Source organism: Furipterus horrens, unplaced genomic scaffold (genome assembly GCF_987537825.1).
Source record: "Furipterus horrens unplaced genomic scaffold, mFurHor1.1.pri manual_scaffold_6, whole genome shotgun sequence".
In the NCBI taxonomy this organism is placed as follows: Eukaryota; Metazoa; Chordata; class Mammalia; order Chiroptera; family Furipteridae; genus Furipterus; species Furipterus horrens.
The window spans coordinates 96,254,385-96,270,404 of NW_028327176.1; the positions used below are offsets into that span (position 1 = coordinate 96,254,385).

Below are 16,020 nucleotides of genomic sequence, written 5' to 3' on the forward strand. Positions count from 1 at the left end.
GCAAGGGCCGCATTAGCCAGGACCTTGTGTGTCACATAAAGGAGCAAGTGTCATAATCTAAGCATGACATAGTGAAGACCTAGACTAGCCTAGTGGCAGCAGAGATGTGAGAAGTGAATGGGTTTGAGACAGTTGGGTTAATTGGGTTAGACAGAACTTTCAATCGATTGGCCGTAGTGGGGGTGTCAACAGGGACACGCAGGCTCACTGCAACAGAGCGTGCCATCTGAGGGAAGTGTGAGTTTAGTTCAGGATCTGTTTGTCTATTCTGAAGTACTTGCATGGTAAACATATACTAGAGCATACAACTGAAATATTGGAATATGAGCTGAAATGGGATTGATTGGCATATAAATTGTAATCAAAGCAGTGAAAGTAAATGAAATGGATCAAGGAGAGTTTGTAAGTAGAGGAGAAAAAGTGGCTGGGAAAGAACCCCAAAGCATCTCAACACTCAGGGGATGGATACAGAAAGAGGAGTCCACACGTGAGACTCAGAAGGTTCCAGAAAGGAGGAGTAAAATGAATAGGGTTCAGCATTTGGGAAACTAAAGAAAGGGAATGTTGCAGGTAGGAGAAAAGAGGTACACAGGGTGAAGTGTTGCTGAGAAGTCAGTGGAGGTAAGGATCGGAGCATTGCTGACAGATTTAGCGAGGAGGAGGCAGTAGTTGACCTTGGTGAGACTTGTTTCCATGGAATGATAGATGCAGAAGCCCATTGCTGTAGACCAAGGAGAGGGCGGGAGGGGTGGTAATGAGTGCGGACAACTTTCAGAAAAATGAAGGTACCACAGACAGCGTTAAGGAGTTAGCGCTAAGTGGTTAGCTGCAGGGATGTGTGGGGTCAAGGGAATTATTTTTTTAAGATATGGGAAAGGGCTGAGCTTTTTTCAAAGCTGATAGAAGGAAAAGGACATGAATTCTAGAGCACTAGTGGGATTCTTTGTAGAAGGAAGGAGGGATGCCTTTTCCATTGTAACTAGGGAAGAGGGAAAGGATGAAAGGAGATGCAGGTGAGGTTGTAGCTTTGAAAGTTAAATGAGTTCTCACGTGGCTTACAGTTTTGAAAATAATGAAATAGCATTCAGTGGAAAATGAACCAAGTGCTAGCGAGGGGAAGGAAAGGATTGCTGGACTGGCAAGAGGGCCCGTTAGAGGCTGGACACCATAATTACAGGACACTGATCACATGTGTTTATGTGCGCCTGGATGTTTTCTGGATGGTAAACTTTCGGAGGGCAAATACTGTGTTTGGTATTCTTCCGCTGCCTTCTCTGTGATTGCCACAGCAATGAACATGCAATTGACACCCAAATGTCTCAGTCAAGGTACTTTGGGTTGCAACTATCAGAAGCTCACCCTAACATGTTTAGCCTAAAAAAGGGGGAATGTCCAAAAGATATAATACAGCACCTTATAAGGGTCAGAAACCAGGCTCTCTGCTCTTCTCTCGGCCTTTTCAAGATAGCATGGCCTCTTATCAGTTCTTCATTATTCTGTCTTGCTCTTTTCCGGGACCTCACTGACCACCCACCCCAGGCCAGCTTTATGTTATTATCCAAGCCTGTAACAGAGTCTGGTCTGGCCTGGGGCTGGGACCTTTTACTCCCGAGGTACCTCTCCCAATTTTTATCCACCACACGTGAATGCGGGACCGCCTGTTCTGCCACCTCTCAGCGCCTCCACGTCTCTGCCCCTCCCACTCGTCTGGATGAACGCTTGGTTGTCGGACTTCCATACAGCTTGATTTTTTGACAAATCTAGGTGATACTTGTTTTGTAGTCTAGTTGTGATTTTTGCTGTTTACGTACGCCTCCGTCTTGGCCTGAAGTCATTTTTTTAAAGAGTTTTTATGAGTTTATTTGAGCCAGCCTGGTGACATGTGCCAGGGAACAAGATCTGAAATGCTCCTCACTCATTTTTATTTAACAATTATTTACTGTGCGCTCGCTGTGGTGCCAGGCCCTGTTCTGATGCTGGGGATACATCAGTGAGCAGACAGACGAAAGTCCTGCCCTGAAGATAAGGGACTGGGAGCTAGCAGTGCGCTTCTGGAGACAGAGCAGAGCTTCCACAATGCAGACCTGGTGAATCAAGGCGGTTCCAGTGCAGGTGCCAGACCAGGTTCCCCAGTGGGTGCCAATTCTGCTGCCGCCCGGGCCCTACCCACCCCACCACCAGCCTCTCTGTCCCCCCCACAGGGTAACAATTGGATTGATTGTTCTAGTCCCAGGGGAAGGGGTACAGTGAGGAGCACAAGAAGCAGTTAGAGGATGACAACACTCAATGGCCACACATGCTGGCGAGGGGACAGTGAGACGCTTACCCAACACGTGCTGAAGGGAGACGTACTTTGCAGATCAAATCCTGTCTTCACACATGACAGTACTCTTTGCCCGCAGATGGTTTTCAAGCTTTGACATTGGATCAGATTGTGCTCAGTTTTTTCTTTTTACTCTTCTGTATTGTGAAATAGAGCACATGTAGAAAAAGAGGCATAAAACATAAATGCGAATACCCATCCATGTAACCACTCAAGGAATAAAATACTATTAGTACCCCCCAGAAACCACCCCCTTCTGTGGGCATCCCCAATCTCAACCCTTCTCCTGACTTTTATGAAGATCTCTTCCTTGATTTTCTTAATAGTCTTACTACTTAACATATGCATGGATTTTGTTCCATTTGTCTGTTGAATAGCTAAGAGTCATTCTAAGTCATGTCTGATAAGGTGGGGGATCATTTTATCAAAACAAAAGTGTGTGCTCTGAGGCAATAAAGATGATAATTTTCTGTTTCATGTGAACCAGACATACTGAACAAAGTTCCAGATGCTGTGTACTGGCAACATTGCTGTAAGGACTCTGGTCATCTGAACATACTAATTCCGGTTGATCTCATTACATCAGGCCCCCACCGAATGTGTAGCCTCCCTCCCGAATTACAGTTTCCTAGCTCTTGTCTGTTCTATTTTTTCCTCAAAGTGGCCCTTAGTATTCATCGCCTGGAAATACTTGTGGGGAAGGTCTGTATTGACTGTTTGCCCCAAGCCTCTCCACAGCACGGGTGTCCTCCGTGCGAGGAGAGTCCCTGCGGTGGGAGAGTGTGGACTTACATTCTGGGGAAATGCTATGGAAACGGGACAGTTTTCCCCTCAGGAGTTTCTTACAAGAACTTATTGCCTTTCTACCTAGAGTGGCGTAGGTTTGACCTTCCCTGCTAACAGGAGAGTGAACAAGGGGACCATTTCCAACTTTGTACTGACCTCCTCCAGTCTTTGTTGGGTGAGGTTCAGTCCTTCTCCATTTTTATATTCGAAAAAAGAACCAAATAGATAATTAATTGTTTAGAACAGAATTAGCATAAGCTTAGTTGTTCAGGCATTGCCAAGGTCTATATAAACACCCACAAATTAATGCTTGGTGAGAACATTTCACTTAGATCAAGGTCAAAGTTTAAGGCCCCCATGGAAATGGTTAGACTTAACTCTAACTCCACTGTACAAAATAGAAAACTGAAGAAAAAAACTCTGAAAACCTAAAGCATTATGAAGTAGTCATGACAAAGGGGATTAAAATCTGAAAATAATTTAAAAGCTCTTTATTGTCTTACTTAAATGATCCTAGCGATAACATTTTTTAAGAGTGAAAGGAACCTGATAGTCCTTAAACATCATCCGATTCATCTTCCTCATTATTAGAAAAGAAGTACACAACAGTTTAAATATCAGATTTATTTTTCTAATAATATTCCCTTAGGCTAATATTCAGCTGAATTCACATTTCCCAGTGACATGCCACCTGAAGTTGCCATGATGCAAACTAGAGACAGGCCAGACAGCAGGGGCGCAGTGCACTGTAGGTCAGCCGCACGGAAAGCACAGTGCATGTTGATAGTAGCTCTGGCGTTGGCACTCGGGCCCAGACCAGGGTGCTCGGAGTCAGTGCAGACACCACGTAGAGACCAATAGTCAGGGTCATAATCCTTGCAGGTGTGATATATAATGACTAGGGATGGGAACTGAGTTCCCGGCTCAGCCTTTGAGCCTGAGCACTATGAGCATTGTTCCGTGAGCAAGAAAGCAGACTGGGTCAGCTCAGCTCCCTCCTGAACAGTGTCTAAAAAGGTCAGTGTGCCTGCAGATCTTAAAGGGTGCTCTTGCAATTCTCCCAATGTGATAGGAAAATAATGTCTTAAAAACATTTGTCTTGCCCTGGCTGCTGTGGCTCAGTGGATTGAGCGTCAGCCTGCAAACCAAGTGTCACTGGTTCGATTCCCAGTCAGGGCACGTGACTAGGTTGCACGTCAGGTCCCTAGTTGGGGCCGTGTGAGAGGTACCCACACATTGATGTTTCTCTCCCTCTCTTCTTTCCTCTCTCTATAAATAAATAAATAAATAAATAAATTTGTTTAAAAAATTATAAATAAATAAAATAAAATAAAAATACTTGTCTTGTCATCTTTACCTGAAAGTGATATCAGGTAGACCTTCATGGGCTTGGTTGGCATTTTAAGTAATCTATTAGAACTTTTGGTCATGATATTAATATTTCCATCTTGATAACATACTAATTTTTCAATCTTGGTAATTTTTTTTACAGGCTCAGAAAAAATGTTTGAATCAGACTTCCCCCATTTCTGCTTCCAAGACCCCAGACGGCCTGAGGCAAGCGCAGATTCCTGGCCTCTTGGGCACTGCACTGCCAGGTCTGGAACCTCCCCAGCTCACCCCTGTCCTCCCAACACGCAAGGACACTCTTCTTGTATCCCTCATTCGGCCTGAAATCTTTCTGACTTCTACTCTGATCATTTCTTTTTTCTGTATCCTTCCCACGTTGCATCTGTAGCATCATTTTATATACTACTAAACAAGAAAAAAGCACTTCTAATTAAGTTGTGACACATTAAATTATATGACAAAAGTGTGCTGCTAGAAACAACAAAATTAGTATTATGTGGCACAGGTAATTTTGTAATTGTCCTCATGTTGCTTTATATATGTATATTTAGAATCCCCCTGAGACTAAAAACACTGTGGGCTTTGTCTGCCATTTTCTCCAAGAGTTTTGAACACCTGCATTGCTCCATAAATACTAGAAAGACAAAAACATGAACTCTCCTAGTCAGCCCCCTATTGGGGCCTCCCTTTCCTTAAGTTGTGAGTAATCCGGGTGTTGGTAATACTGACAGATTATTGGCCTATTCCTCAGACCTTATATAATTTGAAACTGCAACATTGACCGCCTCTATTCATTTATTTCTACTTATTACCTAAGTAGGCTTTATAATCCTTAACTCTGCCTCTAGAGCTTTTGTAGATACATGTACTTTCTGCTTTCCTTCCTCACATCAAGCATCCATGATAAAGAAATCCCTTTTGGAATGTTCTATAATCTGTAAATGTTGGACTCTAGGGTTACACGATGGGCCTGATTTACTGTTTCTGTTGAACATTGTCTTATGTGTTAATTCTAACAGGACAGGATTCTGGAAGCAAAGTTTTACCAGCGTCCTTAGGAACCACACAACCACAGCAGGAAAAAGTTGGATCATCTCCTGGCCAGCCAGCTGTACAGGTAGAACACAGTTTACATAGCTTCTTTTTAATGTTTAGCATAACTGGGAGAAAATGTAGTTGTCACCTCCTGCTTCATTGTTGCTGCCAAGCATTGTCTACACAGTCAGCCCAGTGCCTGTGCGTTCACTGAAGACCTTCCCAGTGGTCCAGGCCTTGTTGTTAATGTTTACAGGATGAACGTGTCTATTCTATTTCTCACATGTTTACAATGCTATCATTTCTTTTTCATGAGTTAATAATATACCAGCAGCCAACACATGGTAGCACTCAAAAATGTAGTTTATTATTGAATGATATCACTTATTATCATATCAAAAATGGATCTGTTCCTCATACTAAGAAAATGTCTTTTTCCTGCAGTAACAACCAGGAATCTATTAAGTAGTCCCTATGGTCCTTTAACTCAACCACTGATCTAAAAAGGAAGAGGAGCCCTGACTGGTGTGGTTCTGTGGGTTGGGCATCATCCCACAAACCTAAAGATTGCTGGTTCGATTCCCAGTCAGGGCACATACCTCAGTTGCAGACCAGGTCCCTGGTTGGAGATGTGCAAGAGGCAACCAATCAATGTTTCTCTTGCACGTCAGTGTTCCTCTCCCTCTCTTTCTCTATCCCTTACCCTCTATCTAAAAAGAAAAATTAATAAAATATTTTAAAAAATAAAAAGGAAAGGGGAAGAAGTTTGGTTTTCAGCTTACTAAGGCAGTGATTCTCACTGGTGTGCTGCAAGAATTTTTAAAACACGCAATACCTGACTGAAAAAGAGGTCAGGGGCATTGACCTCTTTTCCCTCAGACTGTCAAATAAAAAAATGACAACAGCCATCACAATAGCCATCCAATGTGAATGAATCAAAATATACCTATTTTTTTGTCAGATTGACAAAAAATATATTTTTTGGTGCACCATAGAATTTTACTAATTAGTTTATGTGTCATGAGATGAAAAAAGGTGAAAATTGCTGTACTAAGGCCTTAGTTACTTCTCCATCAAACTTAGCAATTAATAGTTTAATGAAACTTGTGATAATCCGGGCCTGCCTGGACCACTCGGTAAAGGATCTGGTTCAGTTCTCAGGTTCTCACGTAGGCGTATTTGTTTCCTTAACGTAATATAGAAATGCCAACTAGATTACACACATAACTGTATGAAACAGGAGCTCAAAAGTGTTTTTTCCCTTAGTTACCACTGAGAAAATGAGCTAACTAATATCTCCTGAATTTTCAGATGTTCACAGAGTTGGTATCCACAAATATACTTCTTCAAAAACATAATGATGCATTTGTAGAGGAAGTTGTGGATCAGGCTTTAAGGTCCATGCTGACTCCTTCCAAAGAACTGATAGAACAGCTTTCTGTAATCTTGACACAGTGCAACTTTGCTACAGGGTCTGTAGACTTGCTTTTTTAATTTTTTTAGCAAGTCAAATTCTACAGTCTTAGAATATGCTCTGGATAGGGAGCTGAAAGTGTTCAAAACATAGTGACCTTTATGTGTAACTGTATTGTGCTTATTTTTTCTTTTTGTCATTTTTAAAGATTTTATTTTTTTAAGAGAGAAGGGAAGGAAGGGAGAAAGAGGGAGAGAAACATCAATGTGCAAAAGAAATGATAGCAACAGGAATCAGTTGCCTCTCGCACACCCCCAGCTGGGGACCTGGCCTGCTACCCAGGCGTATACCCTGACCGGGAATCAAACCAGCACTCTTTTGGTTCACAGGCCAGTGCTCAACCCACTGAGCTACACCAGCGAGGGCTATTCTGCTTATTTTTTCAACAAAAGGGAATACTGAGAGATGTGTTTTGTGTTTAGGTGGATGGTCATTCGGGAGGACTGAAGAGGCCTGCTGCAAAACAACTAACTAAGGGAGCTTTGTGAGTGCCCTTGGAAATGACTCATTTTGAATCTTTCTCTAGCTTCCTAACCTTCATTACATATACAGCAGAAGCCAGGTTATAATTATATATATTATTTTATTTATATTTATATATATATATATTTTTTTTAATTATACTTTGAAAATCTTTTCTTGGAATTTGTTTTCATTAGGACCTATAAATATCTCAAATGTAGTTTGAGCCTACCGTTGGCTCTCTTTTTCTTAAGGAGAAGTGTTTTTTGCCTTTTTAGCAAACCATATACCCTTTGGTTCGCCAAAAGCATGGTTTGATAAGCTCCTTTGTTCGGAACAGAAATGTTAGCCTAAGTTTAGTTGGCTGATGCTCAGGTATTGCCAAGGTCTGGGTGAGCCCCCACACATGAGTGGTTGATGGGAACACTGGGCTTTTGAGGCCAGGGCCATAGTTGGAGTCCCCTGTGGAGATAGTTAGACCAAACTCTAAACCCACCCTGGTGTACAAAGTATAAAACTGAAGAAAAACAGAACTGCTATACTGTGAAGAAGAACATTTCTGTGTGTCTTTCTCTCCTTGCATGCAGAGGATTCAGTTTCTTAATGTGACTCTCATTGACATGCTGTTTCTCTTTTACAGCATTCTCCAGCAATTACAGAGGGACCAAGCCCACGCGGTGACACCTGATAAAAGTCAATTCCAATCACTAAGTGACGCAGTGCAGAGGCTGCTCTCCTACCATGTGTGCCAGGGCTCTATGCCCACTGAGGAGGACTTGAAGAAAGGTAATCAACTGTAACCCCAGAGCCCACTTTGACACCAGACCCCCTCTGTGGATGCCCCCCAGGAGTCAGAACCCAGAGCCCCCAGCCCCCAGATGGTGGCCAGTTTACTGTTTTTAATCACAGACCTAACTTGTTCCCCGTTTACTCCATTTCCCAGTCCCTATTTAGGATTGTGACTTATTCTTCTCACTATCCTGTGAAGGGATACCCCAATGTCAGAGTCTTTTATGGACAAATTTTGGGGGCAATGAATGAAAAGCATTGTTTGGACTGCTAGCTGCAGGTGGGTGGCTCTGAACTAGGTACTCACAGTGATTTAAGCATAGGCTTTGTGTTTAGATAGAATGCATACCCTTAGCTCTTAATACCAGTTTTATGAGTTAGATCGATTCTTCAGCCCCCAAAAGCACTCTTTGAGGTTCCAAAGTGAGTCCAGGGCATTGCTGTATGTTGACAAACTGGCCAAAAAAAGGTTAAGGATAAGGACTCTTTATCCCAACCTAGAACTCAGCCCGTTCTCATGCCTGGCCCTGCTCCCTCTCCCAGCTGTGCAGCTTAGTTCCGCCCTCCTTCCCACCACCATTCCCAGGCCTGGACCCCGTCAGTTCCCCTCCACTGCTTCAGTCCTTCCCTCTGCTGCCACCAGTCTTGCTCCCCTGGTGGGATCTCTAATCTGAGTGCCATGGCCTTAGTCCACCGTGAACTTCCCTGGGAGGTCCGGGGAATAGGGTGCAACTCCAGAATTAAACAGGGATGTGAAGATTCTGAGAAGAGTGAAGTAGAAAATGTGAGGCCTTTGGAGACTTAACAGACAAGGACAGAGCCACAGCACCATGATCTGCAAGATACCATGAACTAGTTTGTGTCTTTAGACACAATTGGTCTTCCCAACCCAGAGAATAGGACTTCATTGTTTCAACTGTTACAGTTTTTCACACTTTTGGAAAAGAGTGGAGACTTGATATTTGTTGCTTCTGTGTGTAATATGGTTTTCTTCTATAGGTGATGTTAAAAATATGTTTTTGGCTTCTTAACTAAAGTTAATATAAGCTAATATTGAAACGAGTTTCCATGATCACATAGGAGTGGACAGTGAGGGAAAGCAGCACAGAAGCATGATGTTTGGTCACAGAAAGGCTAATTAATCTAAGAAGAGAAAATTGCCACAGATAAGACATGTGACCAATGGAAGAACAGTGCATTTCAGTCCTAAAAAATGAAAGACTGAATGGGTGATTTGCACTCTCTTACCATTTTCTTTCTCTCTCTCTTATTAAAGTTGACGATGAGTTTGAAACAGTTGCCACTCAGCTCCTAAAAAGGACCCAAGCTATGCTTAACAAATACAGGTGCCTGCTCCTCGAAGACGCCATGGTAAGATTCTGTTCTCTATAGCGTGTTTGTGTATTAAACTCTACAGGTCACAGCTACCAGTTCAGAGAGAAAAACTCCAGGGAGCTATATTTCCCCAGCATAGTTTAAAAGGCAGAGATATTTACGCTTGTGGAAAACCTTACACTTGACTGTTACTACTGCTAACAGCACCTAGTAACTACTGCACTTTACATGGCCGATCACCGTCAGTGCATTACAGTTGTTCCAGATGAGGAACCTAGGGCTTTGGTTAAGTAATTCGCCCAAGATCATATAGCTGGTAAGTCTGCAGGGTACTTAGCCCAGCTAGCACACAGAGCGGGACCATCTGGCACGCTGGTCCACACTCACCTGCTGTGTGCTGCCTCTCCCCAGCCCCGGGACGTGGGAGAGGACCGGAGGCACAGCCAGTGAAGATTGTTCAAAGTAACATCTGAAATGACTAGATGATGGCAACGCTAGCATTAATCTTGTCTTGTTTTTAATTGATTGTTAACATGCCATAACATTCACACTTAATTTTAAAATGTACAAATTGATGGTTTTTAGAATTCACATGATTGTACAGCCATCACCACTGTCTAATTCTAGCACATTTTCATCACTTCAGACATAACTAAAATTGGTTTTAAAGCACCAGTTAATTAGAGAAAAGAAGACATCTCCGGAAATGATGGAGAGACAAAACCTATTCTGAGATTTTAGAAGCAGTTCTAAACTCATATGGGCTTTAACCTATAAATTGGTCTCTTATAGTGGTTTTCAATTTGAGATCAACTTTGTAAATGTACTGTGGGGATTAGTTGAGCTACATTATACACATAAACAACATAATGCAGATGTGTATGTATGTGTGTTTGTGCTTACTTAAATATATATATTTACCAATATATCTTTTCTTAAAATTATGCCTCCAAAACCTAAAATAGTTGTTCCTATATTGACAACCATTTCTAAAAGAAAACTCTGAGAAATCAACAAGACTATCGTTTTTGAGGAAAGAACCACTTATTTGGTCAGATTATATCTGCCATGAGTTTTCATGTTAAATAAGATCCAGAGATATAATTTAAGATTTGATTCTGTACAACAAAACATAATTTTAAGGAAAGCCCTAATAAAAAACATAACACATAGCAGAATATAAGGTAAAAGGTCATTCTATGAAAAAGATTTCCAATATATTATCAGGAGAAGGGGAAATAAGGAAGATACCAGAACAGTGTGTATTGTGTTGCTACCATTTGTGTGCAAAAAATACAAAAAAATAAGAACATACATGTGTGTATGTGCATAATATATCTCTGGAAGAGTATATTAAATTTTTAAGCGCGGAGGAGCCTCTAGGGAGTGGGTGGGGGAGGTATACAAGTACGGTGAAGAGGAAAGGCATACTTTTCCCATCTCCTTTAGTACTTTTTGAATTTTGTACCAATGTGTAAATTACCTTTCCCCAAAAGACACAATTTTTTAAAATGCATCCTATGTAGTAAGGAAAAATATGACTAAATGGCACCTGACTGAACTTAGACGATGTCTCATTTCTGATTGCTTCAGTTGTTCCAAAGATGCAATGAGATGTTTGTACTTGTTAAAAGGCACCTGAAATGACTGAATGCTTTCGTTTTCAGCGGATTAATCCCTCTGCTGAGATGGTGATGATCGACAGAATGTTCAACCAGGAGGAAAGAGCGTCTCTGTCCCGAGACAAGCGCCTGGCACTTGTGGACCCTGGTAAGACACGCCGGGGTGAAGGCGGAGGAGAGCTCCCGCCACAGCCTGGGGCCGTGGGCCTTCGTGGAGTCTCTCTGAACCCACCTTTGGTGTGAAATCTAAAGGTAGAACATAAATTCTTAGGAGAAAAGAAACAAAACCAGAGTTGAGAGCAGGATACGAGTACCCTGAAAAGGTCTATGTTCTACAAAATGCAAACTAGGCTTTACATTCAGTTTAGTGATTATTATTCCCCATTGTAAACTTCTCAATTGTTCTCTAATTTTTGAGAACTAAATTAAGTCAGAGCCTTCCCAGAAGCAATTAAACATCAACAAATTATTATCTTACTGTGTACATGGCCATTGTTAGAGGAAAAAATCAGTAAAACATGGTCCCTGTCCATAGCTCCGTAATTGTAATTTAAGTACTTTTCTCTCACCTCATCAGTTTCCTGCTAAGTGTATACATGTTAGATTTGACCCACATTCTGCCTTTTAAAAATGAATCCGCTGTACTTTTTTCTAGCCTCTAAAATTGTTTAAATCAAATAAAATTATAACAACTAGTGGAATACAGATTTTACCCATACTTTCAACATCCTATAAAAGAAGTGTTTTGGTAGGAAAGCTGTAATTCGGGGTGAGAAACAGGACTGATTCAGAGCTCAGCAGGAAGCAGGACTGGTACTCGGGACGGTCGTCAAGATAGGTACCGGTTTCGGATTAGGGCTTGTTTTCTTACTCACCTTCTTTAAAAGAAGGATGTGGCCACTAAGCCTTTGGTTCAGCCATGGGATTGGGAATGGCCTACTCCAACTGTCAGCATGATTTCCAGTCTCCGTATCCTCTACATGGAAAATATGTCAAAGAGCAGGAGCACTGACGTCCACCTGAGGACATCCCAGTGGGAGGAAAGGAGGAATCATGTTTGTTCCTCAGGAATCCTGAAGGGCTCTGGAGTAAGCTGGCCTTCTTCTGTAACAATGTTTTTAGCAGTGCTTTAACTCCAGCACACTGTTTATGTATTTGAAACCAAGTCTGTTTCTTGTTTTGTATTTTCTCTCTGGAAATTGCTAGGCGCTGGTCTTAAAGAAATAAATTCAACTAAAATAGGCAAAAAAAAAAAACAAAAGAAATGTTTTTCTTAATGGCCTACTGTTAGTCTAACCTACTTTTTTTTTTTTAAGATTTTATTTATTTTCAGAGGGGAAGGGAGGGAGAAAAAGGGAGAGAAACATTTATGTGTGAGAGAAACATCGGTCAGTTGCCTCTCGCAAGCCCTCAATTGGGGACCTGGCCTGCAACCCAGCCATGTGCTCTGACTGGGAGTCAAACTGACAACCCCTTGGATCACAGGCCAGCACTCAGTCCACTGAGCCACACCAGCCAGGTCAAAAAGAAATGTTTTTATTCTCCAAGTTTTCTTCTAGTTCTGGTTCCCATTTGCATGTATCATTTATATATAGTTACAATCATGTGTCATTTGCTAGATACAATTTTATTCTAATTTTCTTCCATTTAACCATGTGAAGTTTTTATCATATTGCTAAAGTCTTCAAAATAATATTTAATAAATTTTAGTGCATTAATTTGATACCTAGCTAATCCATTCCCCTATACCGGACTATTACAGTAAGTTATCACTTAATATCATCTATAGTTTCTTGGAAACTGCAATTTTATGCAGGACAACTCTAAGGAAACCAATTTTACTACAAGCTAATTGATATAAAAAAAGTTATGTTCCTATGGCATATTTCTGGTCACAGAAACATCAACTTCTAAATAAAGATCCCAAAACACTTCTAATATTAAACATTAAAATAAACATGAGCGATACATACATTTAAGAAAGGTTAATAAAAACAAGATAATCCTTTTCCAGACTGGACAGGACACTCTTCCATGGCAGGACACATCACACTCTCACACCCACACTCACTCACTCACACATCTTTGGGATCAGGGAGGAAACCAGAGTCCCCAGAGAAAACCCACACAGACATGGGGAGAATGTGCCAACTCCACACGGACGGAATCGGGTTTTTATTTTTATCAGTGATGTAGAAAATGGCACTGAACAAAACAGCGTTATTTGAGGACTGCTGCATTTTCCAGTGGCTTTACTTCCATTCTACTAATGTCTTTTCTGATACTTAAAGATTAAGGTTCTGCCTTGTGTTTGATGTGGCTCAAGAAATTTCCAAAGAAAATATATAACCCTTGCACTCAGTCTAAATGGAGAGTCCAAAAGAATTGCTAGAAGAATCCTCAAATCTTTCCAAAGAGGAAGAGAACAATGTAGGATAGATTTCTGTTTTGTTTCTTTAGAAGCTGAAATCTGTTGTTCTGTGGTGAATTGGGTTTGGGGACAAAGCCTCCTGCTTTGTGTCCCAGCGCCTCGGGCAGCGTGTGGCCTGGGCAGGGATGGCCTTCGTGCTCCTCTGGGTTGTGCCAGCACAGCCAGTTGTTTCTTGGATGGAATCAGCTTTTTAAATTCCAGTGCTATATCCACTAGATTTTTTATTTTGGGATTCAGTGAACAAATTCTTGGTGTGGTTTTATAGATGTCATCAAAGCCCTGTTTCACTTTCTTTACGTCCAGAGTTAACACTTCCTCTGCCCTTGCGTAGTAACAACAGCCCGTCTTCCTACCTCTGTAACCTTCACCCCCCCCCCCAACCCTTACTAATGTTTCTCTTCCCATTGTCCTTGGCTTTTCAAGCCTGGCTCAGTTCAGTGTTCGCTCAGAGACCGCTTCCTGCATATCGCACTGCCCTTCCAAGCAGATGTCGTTTTGGATCCGTGTTGACCTTTGTTTTGTGCTCCTGGCAAAGTTCAACTAACTATGCCAGGTCCCCTCATATGTGTCTAGAGGGAGTAAAGTGCCATCACCCAAAGATACCCCACCCCTGCCAAAGCCTCCTTCCGGAGCCCTGTGCCCCACCGCAAAAAACCAGGCTGATACTCACATCTAATTTCTGTTTCCAGACTGTTCCAAAGCAGTCATTAATTTTAAAAACTATTTTTAAATAACAGTAAGAGATTAAGTCAAAGTGGAGCTTTTTGCCTGTCTGGTTTTTACTCCTGTCATCAAGCAGCTACCTTCTCAAAGAGGTCTAAGCTTCTCATCTGGAGCCTGCAGCCCCACAGCCCAGGTTACTTTTGTGGGATGCCCCCTCGAGTATTGTGCTTCTGCATCTTCTTGGACAGGAAAGACTGTCTCGGTGGGGCGAGCTGGGCTGGGGCAGGATGGCTTTGCACGTGACCCATGGAGGGTCTGTTGTATTGCCCTTACCCTCTCCTTCATTCATCAATGTTCTTTTTGTTCCCATTTCCAGAGGGTTTTCAAGCTGATTTCTGTTGTTCCTTCAAACCTGATAAAGCTGCTCAGGAGACGCAGTTTGGCAGGAATGACAAGCACGGCAGTAAAACAACCAGCTCTCTCCATCTGGCAGCAAAGGCCCAAAGCAGAGACCGAGCCAAACCAGGCGTGGCAGAACCAGTGAATCATGACCAATTTCATCCAGTGCCTAATCACATCGTGGTCTCCGCAGAAGGAAACATTTCTAAAAAAACTGAATGCCTCGGCAGAGCACTGAAATTTGACAAAGTGGGCATAGTTCAGTACCGGAGCACGTCTGAAGAGAAAACCAGCCGGAGAGACTCCATGAAGGGCAGCGAGTGCGCTCCCGGCCCTGAAGGGCCCCGGAAAACCTCATCCAGACCAGATCATGGTACTACTGAGAGCAAACTCTCGGGTATACTAGCAGATTCTCACTTGGAGATGACGTGTAACAATTCCTTCCAGGACAAAACTCTGAGGAATTCTCCAAAGAATGAAGTTTTACACACAGACATCATGAAAGGGTCAGGCGAGCCCCAGCCAGATATCCAGCTCACTAAGAGTTTGGAAACAACGTTTAAAAACATCTTGGAACTCAAAAAGGCTGGGCGGCAGACCCAGAGTGACCCCACCATTAGCGGCTCTGTTGAGTTAGATTTCCCCAACTTTTCTCCAATGGCTTCGCAGGAAAACTGCCTGGAAAAGTTCATCCCGGACCACAGTGAAGGCGTTGTAGAAACTGACTCCATTTTAGAAGCAGCTGTAAATAGTATCCTAGAGTGTTAATAGCAGCAGTACTTCCCCTGCCCCCCTGCCCAGACCCCGCCCCGGACAAGTTACAGTCTTTCCTGGCAAAAGGAAATGGACTTAGTCTCCTGTCTCCAGAACTGCTTGATCTTTCATCACAGGTTATTCTTTCTAATCTCAATCCTGTTCTTTGTTTAAGAGCAATACTCATCGGGGTTACAGGGAGATCCTTTAGTAAAGTTCATCCTTGTTAGAAAGCGGTCTGATAGGCCCGACGCATTTCAAGTATTCTGAAAGCGCTTTCAGTCATATCTTTTTCTTTTTTTCTTTTCTTTTTTTTTTTTTTTTTTTTTGCTTTACCTGTTGTTTTTTTAAAATACTGTAACTCAGTGAGATCACAGTACACTTGGCCCTGGGTAAAATTCTGACAATCATAAGTCATTTGAAAGAACAGACTTACTAAAGAAAATCAAGCAGGACTAATAGAAGCTACTTTTTAAAGAATTTCCCACTGTATCTCAAAATTTTGATTTTCTGGGTTTTTTTTGTTGTTGTTGGAGGGGAGACCACAAGGTCCTCCCCTTCAGTCATCTCTGAGCAGTATGTTGCTGGTGGCTCCGCC

At 42.2% G+C, this 16,020-nt stretch overlaps 1 protein-coding gene and 1 pseudogene across 1 annotated transcript in view; both read left to right on the forward strand.

Annotated features, from left to right (window-relative positions):
• BICRAL (BICRA like chromatin remodeling complex associated protein) overlaps positions 1 to 15,733 on the forward strand; it is a 77,020-nt gene extending 61,287 nt beyond the window's left edge. Inside the window, exons 6-12 of the mRNA XM_090282424.1 lie at positions 4,602 to 4,707; positions 5,479 to 5,576; positions 7,391 to 7,452; positions 8,071 to 8,216; positions 9,496 to 9,590; positions 11,222 to 11,324; positions 14,647 to 15,733. Of these exons, the coding sequence (XP_090138550.1) occupies positions 4,602 to 4,707; positions 5,479 to 5,576; positions 7,391 to 7,452; positions 8,071 to 8,216; positions 9,496 to 9,590; positions 11,222 to 11,324; positions 14,647 to 15,437 (1,401 nt within the window). The 3' untranslated portion in view covers positions 15,438 to 15,733. The remainder of the gene's footprint in view (positions 1 to 4,601; positions 4,708 to 5,478; positions 5,577 to 7,390; positions 7,453 to 8,070; positions 8,217 to 9,495; positions 9,591 to 11,221; positions 11,325 to 14,646) is intronic.
• LOC150007024 (MICOS complex subunit MIC10 pseudogene) lies at positions 11,662 to 12,374 on the forward strand (annotated as a pseudogene).
• Positions 15,734 to 16,020: the final 287 nt, after the last annotated feature.